The sequence below is a fragment of the Branchiostoma floridae genome, chromosome 15 (genome assembly GCF_000003815.2).
Source record: "Branchiostoma floridae strain S238N-H82 chromosome 15, Bfl_VNyyK, whole genome shotgun sequence".
NCBI classification, from domain to species: domain Eukaryota; kingdom Metazoa; phylum Chordata; class Leptocardii; order Amphioxiformes; family Branchiostomatidae; genus Branchiostoma; species Branchiostoma floridae.
This window is the reverse complement of record NC_049993.1, coordinates 13,781,596-13,790,080: the sequence shown is the minus strand read 5'-3', so window position 1 is coordinate 13,790,080 and position 8,485 is coordinate 13,781,596. Positions and strand designations below refer to the sequence as shown.

Here is an 8,485-nt window from a genome sequence, read left to right as displayed (position 1 = left end):
ATACTAACTTGACTGTTTCAGCATATTAACCACTGGATCTTGCCCTTTGCTAGAATAGATGTTTTGTTTTAGACTGCATGCATAGGACTTTTGGGCTATCAAGTACTGTATCAATTCAATTTTCTTCAATTTAGATCAAAATTACACCTTGCTTCATATAGATTTATTTCTGCATATGGCAAAAAAAGCCGCATATATATGTGTAAATCAAATATTAATTCAATATGTTGAGTAAGAAAGATATCAGGAGGCATATCCAAAAGAACACTAATTCAGTAGTTATTAGGTTTAGCAGGGAGAGAAAAAAATTTGAAAAGCATTTATAATAGCTTGTTGTTAGACAACATAATCTTGTTACAAAATTTCTAATTGGTTTGAACTTTTGTATTTGATATCTCGTGTTGCTGCTTGGTTAAATTTTAGTTTAAGTTTTTTTTTTCCTTTACTTTGTAACTTGTAACTTAAAAACCCTCTCCAGAAAAAAAAAGATTTCCCCATGACAATAGGATATTTTCATATGACAATATCATAGACAAGACCACCAACTGACAACAAGAACCAAAATGTATTGTACCACTTGAACAAGTGTAAAGTCACTCACACTTTACAGCCAAAGAACATGAAAGAGAGAATACATGTATCTTATAATCACTGCCTCAATGACAACAGACCCTTGAGTATTGCAGTTGTCCACAAAATTAGACACACATGCACATTGTACAGTGCACATTGTATGGTGCTGCATGTACATGTTCATTCAATGCCTTTCAGAAATATCTGGCCCTTTTATGTAATACCATTTACGATTATACAACATCTTACTTTATCATGAAAATTATTTCAAACAACGTACTCTACACCACCTTTCCGCTACTATTAGAATCTGTTAGAATCTGACTCTAGAACGTTTCCTCTATCAGACTTAAAGTGATCAATGGTCACATGCAAGATTCCGATAGTAGTAGTAGTTACTGTAGTAGTATATAGTTACTGTAGTAGTTAGCATCCAGTATTTGACTGGATTCCTGACAGAGGCAGCAGTCGGCGAGGCTTCTGTCATTTAGTTGACGGTGACTGTTTCTCATATTGTTTCCTTTTATCATTGTGGTTGTTACACTCTATATTTGGTTACGTTGCTATGGACATACAAAAAATGTATCTTTTCTGAAAGCAAAGAATAAAGTTCAAAGTTGCTAGAAACTCTGAAACACTTCTAAACAAGTCTGCACATTCTGTATACAATGTGTTTAGACATGTTGCCTTTATGATGTAGCGTCGGGGTCAGCTCTTTCTCTCTGCTCCTGTTGTTTCATGAGGGCCTTGATGGCCCGGGCTCTCAGCTCCAACTCTAGGATCTCCATCTGCGTCTTGGTTGGCACGGTAACATCATCGTCTCCGCCCTCTGTCGTCACTTGTGGTGCGGGCGGTTTGGGCTGGTCTACACTACTGCTTCCAATAATACTGTTAACAGTTTTGTCTATGTCATCCTGCATGTTTTCAGTACCCTCACAGTCTGCTATGTCATTGTCTGGTTGAACTTTCAATTCTAGTCTGTCAGAAGTTTCTTCGGCGTTAGAAGGATATTGTTGATCCGCAGTTGCTGTTTTGTTGTTGTCATCTCTTGTCGTAGCCTCTTCGATGTTTACGCTGCCTCTCTCATGTTTGTTTTCGCTGAACAGGTTGTCGAGCTCGCTGTGGTCGGGACTGAGGCTGAGCGCGGGAGTGTTTTCTCCGGAGGACTTAGCGGTGACTCCGGAGAGTTCTCCAGCTGCTCCGGGGTCAACGTCCTCCTGGGTCTCTGTTGGAGTACAGGTGGAGTCTACTACTGCACTACTCTCCAGCCTGGGGAGACACAATGGAAAATAGTTCATTATATAATGTTTGCATGATAATGTACACTAACATTGTGTCAGTGGCTCTGCTAACAGACATGAGATCAAGAGATCACGGGTTCGATTCCTGGCATTCCTGGCTAGACCTTGTATCCCTGGGATACGCACTTTAAACAGCTTTCTTCACTTCATAAGGTGTAAATATGAGTACCGGACTCTGATTGGGGAGATAAAAGGCAATAGAAGGAGAGGGACAGGCTCTTCCTATACCATGCCTTTAACAGTGGATACCAACCCACTGTCCCTTCAGCCTCAAAATAGGCTATGGGACTACCTTTACCTTTTACTACACCAACACACTTGTTAACAACTTAATGATTAACCAAGCTCTTTTATGACCAAAAAAAATCCCTCCTTGTATTTCATTTTGGATCATTTCTTCACCTCCCTCCCCAACATTTTGGATAAATACAGAGACAAGTACACTATCATCTTTTGTTCATACTTTGCAGATTTTAACTCCTGTTTTATCCCAAAAGCGTTGAAAGGATTTTACATGTAGGCCTTTTTTAATCCTTATCCTAATTTTCTTTCACTGGAAAGTACTGTCAATGTTTTCTTTTCTTTCAGTAGACTTTTTTTTCAGTTCTCTACTGAAAATGTTAAACTTGTGCAAAGTATTAGTTTTGGAATTCCATCATCACAGTTATAGGTCCCTTACATGCTACTGCTGGCCTCCCGTTTGCTGCATCTGGTGTCGTCCTCATCTGTGGTGTCATCTGTGTCAGAGGACGATGTCATCTCCTCACCTGTAACATATGATAACACAGAGTCACAATGGGCAATGCTTTCTGACAGCTTTGAAGTGCCACCTATTAACTGAAATGTAAACTGCAGCTATGCAGTTTAATGGACAGTTTGGTAATGGGAACTGCAACATGTGTCTTTGCTATTGTGTCTTTGGTCATTTTCCTTGACAATGTTGACGCACCCTCTATCATGATTGACCACAATCCAACATACTCTTGTACAGTATGCAAAATCATACAAAAATGCATCCCAATATCATAGAAACTCCTTTACTTGAGTTACAAAACAAACAATGGTGAATATATATCAAACATTCCTTCACTTCTATCCCTTAGTCTGTGTATGATATGACAATTATACTGACCTGCTAGTATGTGTTGTATTCTCTTCTTGGACATGACTTCTAACTGATCCAGACACAAAGTCCGCAGCTCCTCCAATGTGCACTTCTACAAAGGATAGGACAAGACACATTGGAAAGCTGCTTGTACTAATAGTACACATTATACTTTGGCCTAGCGCAGGTATATGCTAACCAAACTGAACAGTGACTCTTAACATTAAAGGCTCTAATTATTCTCTATTTTGCAAGTCAGGGAAATTCTACCAGGAATAATTTCTGTCTACACTTTTTTTATACAAGCAGTGAAAAATAACTAAATGTAGGACTCTACCAAAAGATTTGCACAACAATTTTTCAATGGCAACGTCAAATTCATACAAATAGAGCATCAGTATATATCAGACATGAAAAATTTTAAGCATTAGCCAGGATCGAATGTATCTAGTCTTGAGACCAAGGGTCCGTACTAGAATGGACAATTTCCTGGTACATGTATTAGTATTCGTGTAGTACTAACCTTCATGACTTCAGGCAGCATGGATTTCAGCTTCTCTCCTTTAATTGTCTTAAACATCTCATCCAGCATCTGGTCTCTGGAAGGGAACATATTTCAGTAAAATCTCGAAATAAAAACCAAACCACCATGGTGGTATATGAAACATAAGAGAGGTGATGTAGGGTTGTGTGCCACAATCAGCAGGGTGTTCGATTCATGACCCGGAGGTTCTGGGTTTGATTCCATTGATGTGCCACCGATCTTGTACCCTTGGTAAAGGCACTTTAGATGACTTTCTTCACTTCACTCAATTCACACAAGTGAAAATGAGTGACTAGTTCGATTAGGTCTGTCCCTTGGACAGGACGGTAAATGGAGTTCCCTTGAGCATGTTAAAGATCCCATCACACTTATTGAAAGAGCAAGGATCCTTCCTGGTGTCAGTGGTTCCAAACCTACAGTCCTTTGGCTGCACACAGGGCAATTGCTGTTGTATTGAGATCACCTGAGTTAGCGCCAAATGGCAGCTTGCTCCAGACCCTTGCGATTTAGCCCCGCCTATTGTAAGCTCCTCACACTTCAGCCCCTGGCCGCGAAGAGAAGAGTAATTGGCTGACCCAATAACAATAATAACAATTAAAGAGACGTCTTTACTTAGAAAGACTAGTACCTGTTTTTTATATAAGCTCCAATTGACTGCAGGTCCAGGCTAAGATCCATCCACTCTGCATCCTCATCATTCTCTAGTCTCTCTCTGTCTTCTGTGTGAGGAGAGGAACTCTTCTTGGACTTCTTCTTAACCTGGCAAGGAACAAAAGTTAAACATGATAACTATCAACAAAGCAAAAGATGACTTCTTGGGGCTTACACGTTACAGGTAAGAAACAAATAACAAGAGAGATGTAAAGAGGAGTTCCACTAAACCAAGGAGGTTTTAACCTTAACCAAATGGATACCTTTGTAGCAAAATGGACCATTCTTTTGAGTATTGCCAGTTCACAAGTTTTCACAAGCATTTAGGTCCATGTTGAGGTCTGGACCAGGACATGATCCTCTGGACCTGATACGAACCTGTACCTGAATTTTCTGTACTGGGACCCAGTTCGACTCTCAAGTATTATATTTCAAGTTCAACTTATGGAGAAAAAGACAAACCAAGGTTATACCTTGGGTTTTTTTGTTTTAGTAGCCACCTTTGGTTTCTTCTTGGCCTCGGCCTGTTTGCTGCCATGTGCAGCTTTACCATCACCCCCGCTGGATGGTGGACTCTTCCGTTTACTGACAGTGGTTTTGGTGGAACCCTTGGTGTCGGACTGGGTGGAGTCTGGAGTCATCATGGTGGGAGGGTGTTTGGGTGCAACCTAGGAACTGCAATATAACATGTGTTTATTCATCTGTAACATTTTAGCATGTATACTATGAACAATGTGTGGTATAACCGTTCAACTTCAACGGTTCAAGCCCTGTCAAATTAACCCTGCCAAATGGATCTGACCCTTTTAGTGTTAAACAGTTTAGCGAGTTGGATTTGTTATCTGGCGGCCCGGGTTTGGTGCAGGTTTGAATCCTGGAAGCCAGGAGACTGTACTAGTAGCCTACTCGCTTTTTTACTACAAATTGGTTCCCATGCCAACCCTGTGAGTAACAGGCTACTAGTAGAGATGTGTCACACAGGAATATACCAGTAGGACTCTGAGATCCGAGGACGAATATTAATAAGAAAAGAAAAGGGGGAGAAGTGTAACAGTGGGGTTCAAGCGCCGACAAACTGAGCATACCAAACAGGTCTGGCCCTTTTTGGTGTACGTACTGGTTTAGGTGTTTGGTTTGTGAAATGGCGGCTTGGATTCGGCATGGGTTTGAAGCACAGGAGCCATGAGACTGTTTCTGCTCGCATTCTTACATAGGGATATGCAATGAGACAAACATACACATATCTGTGTCTGGTTTGTGATGAAGAGTGCCCCCCTCCCATCAGTATAAACAAAACACAGAAAAATAGTCATGTCTAGAATACAGACCACGTCCTCTCTGTGCACAAATTATGAATTCTATGTAAATCAATACTCACGTTATCACTAATCCAATAGTCTCACGTCCATCTATTTGCGTCCCTTTAAAAATCTAGACATTTAAAATCACAAATGGCCAAACTTCGTGCAGTCTACATTTTACCATGAGAGCATGGCGGGAAATGGAACATACTATTCAATACATGGAAAACATTCTTGATTCAGCACTGTTTAAACGTTTGATTCCAACTTACTAAGCCTATTAAAAACAAATAGATTTCATTTATCAATAGTCTAGATTTCATTTATCAATAGTCTAGATGCAAAATGAATAGAGGATTACAATTTACTTGAAATTTAGCTTTGAATAGAAACTATTCTCCCTAGTTTGCTAGTGGAGCAGTCCAATATGGCAGCCCCCGGTAACCAGGAAGTTTCGTAAAGTTTGCCTTGGCTTTTCTTGCTTATTGTCGTGTTTTTCGGTGGATTGGTGGGCTTAAAACAGGCTAGTCTTGTACACAGTATTCTTTATGTAATGAGGCTTTTAAAAACGCATTTTTAGTCAAGTAGATATTCAATATGTTCGTGTTTGGGCGAACGGCAGGGTCTGTGTTCTGCTCGGTCGGAAAACAATCTTGGCCACAAACAGCAGTGAGACAGTTTAGGTTTACTACGAACGGAAAACTACCTCAGAACGTAGAGAAAGGACAGAGGAGACTCTTGCAGGTGCGGAGATCTGCAGGTGATGTCAGGACAGCTGTATCAGCAGGTGCCGCCAGGTGTTTTCACACCTCAGCCAGGTGTTCAGCCCCGCCCCTCTTTTGGCTCCTCTTCAAACCGATCGCCAAGATTTCAGCTGTTATAAGTGGGCGGTAAGTTTTATTGTTGTCTAGTACAATGTATCGCTTTTTTTCTTGTGATAGTTATTGAACTGTAGACTTAAACATGAATACCTTAAGAGCGATCATGACCACTTTGACATTCTTCTTGGCTATTTTGGTTGTGGTTAATTGCAATAATTATTGCAATTCGGAAACTCTAGTTTTATCTTCTGTGTTGTATTCAGTTTAATTACAATGTTAGCTTTGAGATTATTGCATGATGGGTGTATGAAATTATTTGTGACAAGTTTCTAGTTGCAGTGGGACATTGAAAATAAATAGTGCAAAGTCACTATAGTTTGTTTTACTGTGGCTGGTAAAATTCCCATTGTTAGGAAAGGTATCAGGTTACCATTGACCCACTTCTTTACATGTTGCATATCTCCAACAAAACATAGTATAATGTATATACTGGAAATGCTTCATGTATGTTTTGATAATGAAGTCAAATTCAAAGTTTTTGATGATGCAAGGCACCCAGGAACAAATTTTGAAAGCTTGGGTCTACAGTAGAAACAAAGTTGAACTGGCATTTGGCTCAAATTACATCACAGCAAAAAAGAATAAGGTTTTAAATCTACAGGAAAAGTCAGGGACTCTCAAGGCCAAATTTAACCAGTACAGGAACAACTAATGTAAACTTTTTTTTTTAATGTACGTCAGTAGTGAATTACCAGGACCGCAATGGACGACACGAGTGCAGGGATGAACGCAGCACGGTTTAATAACTTCTGGACACTCTATGACAGCATGGCGGGGAACATCCGGGAACCTTCCCTCATTACCATATTAGTGAACCACTGACGTCATGGCACAACAAATCATAACTATGGCGTGATTTGACATTTTTTTAGTGCCAAATCATTGAATGCATTCATTTTGCTGGCATTTAACTTCACAGTACGACTGAATGGAAAAGAGGTTTCCACGGTATTTTAGTAGCCTAGACTCCAGCCTTGTTGTACCTTTAGTTGCTCCCCAAAGATACGCTTCGGGGAGTGACGAAAAGCACAACATGGCTGGAGTCCAGGCTAGTATTTTAGCTCTACAGTCAAAGCAATACTGTACCACAAAACTCACAGTCATGTAATTTTGTGATGGAGAGGTGCTGCAAAATTACAAAACTTAAAACCAACCAGGAACATTTCAAGCCCTTGTTTTTCTCCAGGGTGTTCAGGAAGTGGTGGAAGGTCCTTCCTAAGGAGAAGCGAGGAGACATATTTGCCGGCCACCTGAGGAGACACTATGGAAAGTACCTGGGGATGGCGGCAGTCATCGGTGGCACCGTTACTGTGTACTACTTCACTCACCTGCAGCGCACACCTATAACCAACAGGGAGCGCTTCATCGCATTCACATCAGACCAGTTCAGCAGTATAGCAGATGTGGAGTATAACATGGTAAGGAGTGACTATCATGTGTTTAAGTACACAGTTGTAGTATCTAGAGGAGGCATTCTAGTATTAGTATTGATGGACACAGTGTCATTGTTAGCTTTTGATGTGGAAAATCTTTACATATATGTCATAGCTAAGGGAAGGTATTAGAATATGTATCTGTCTAACTCTAAGAAATTTGGACGTGATCTTACATTGCTACGTTTATGAAGGTTAGACATCCAAGTAAACAATATCTAGATAAAATTCAATCCATACAACTGGATAAAACGTCCGGAAGTAAATCTCCTTTTTTTCTAATCCAGTTACAGAGATTGAATTGTATTGAAAGATGTTGCATTGTATTTCCTGTCCTTGTTCCTGTAGCATTTAGAGCAGTTTGGAGAAGACCTGGTCGGCCCTGACCACCCAGGGTACCAGCTTGTGTCCAATGTCACCAACTGGCTGGTCAAGAACAATCAGGACATTCCACAGGTCAGAGACATCACCTGGACAGTACATGTGGTCAATCAACCGGTCAAGAACGCCTTTGTTCTACCTGTAAGTGTTTACCTGTGCTATCTTGTTATCTATATAGTGAAAATGACAGACCGGTGATATCACAAGAATTCTAGCTCTGTGAAGTGCTGGTCTTCCATTGGTCATGTCAGAGAGAAGATAGATGCTATGTACAGTATTTACATTACTGGTTCACTGTACAGTGAAACTTTGAAA

General features: G+C 40.4%; 2 protein-coding genes across 3 annotated transcripts in view; one reads left to right on the top strand and one right to left on the bottom strand.

Moving 5' to 3' along the window:
• Window positions 1-1,078: 1,078 nt before the first annotated feature.
• Window positions 1,079-4,869, bottom strand: LOC118432450 (caspase activity and apoptosis inhibitor 1-like). 2 transcript variants are annotated; one of them, XM_035844032.1, is made up of 6 exons: window positions 4,648-4,869; window positions 4,152-4,282; window positions 3,503-3,578; window positions 3,007-3,091; window positions 2,554-2,641; window positions 1,079-1,842 (listed from the first exon to the last, which is right to left on the bottom strand). In XM_035844032.1, exons 1-6 carry the CDS (start codon window positions 4,816-4,818, stop codon window positions 1,263-1,265), a joined length of 1,131 nt encoding a protein of 376 aa, XP_035699925.1. In that variant the 5' UTR covers window positions 4,819-4,869; the 3' UTR covers window positions 1,079-1,262. The 2 variants fall into 2 exon arrangements, with proteins under 2 accessions (XP_035699925.1, XP_035699926.1); XM_035844033.1 differs by having other exon boundaries at window positions 4,675-4,869.
• A 1,031-nt stretch (window positions 4,870-5,900) lies between these two features.
• The window catches only part of LOC118432055 (metalloendopeptidase OMA1, mitochondrial-like), a 10,172-nt gene continuing 7,587 nt past the window's right edge, over window positions 5,901-8,485 (top strand). Inside the window, exons 1-3 of the mRNA XM_035843561.1 lie at window positions 5,901-6,365; window positions 7,543-7,774; window positions 8,138-8,311. Of these exons, the coding sequence (XP_035699454.1) occupies window positions 6,073-6,365; window positions 7,543-7,774; window positions 8,138-8,311 (699 nt within the window). The 5' untranslated portion in view covers window positions 5,901-6,072. The remainder of the gene's footprint in view (window positions 6,366-7,542; window positions 7,775-8,137; window positions 8,312-8,485) is intronic.

Excerpts from the sequence above, each read along its gene's own strand:
- LOC118432450 (XM_035844032.1), bottom strand. The coding sequence starts at position 4,818 with ATGATGACTCCAGACTCCACCCAGTCCGACACCAAGGGTTCCACCAAA. Across the intron at positions 3,579-4,151 it reads GGAGCTTATATAAAAAACAG|AGACCAGATGCTGGATGAGA; the intron begins GTACTAGTCTTT and ends GTTCCCTTCCAG. Across the intron at positions 3,092-3,502 it reads TGCTGCCTGAAGTCATGAAG|AAGTGCACATTGGAGGAGCT; the intron begins GTTAGTACTACA and ends TATCCTTTGTAG.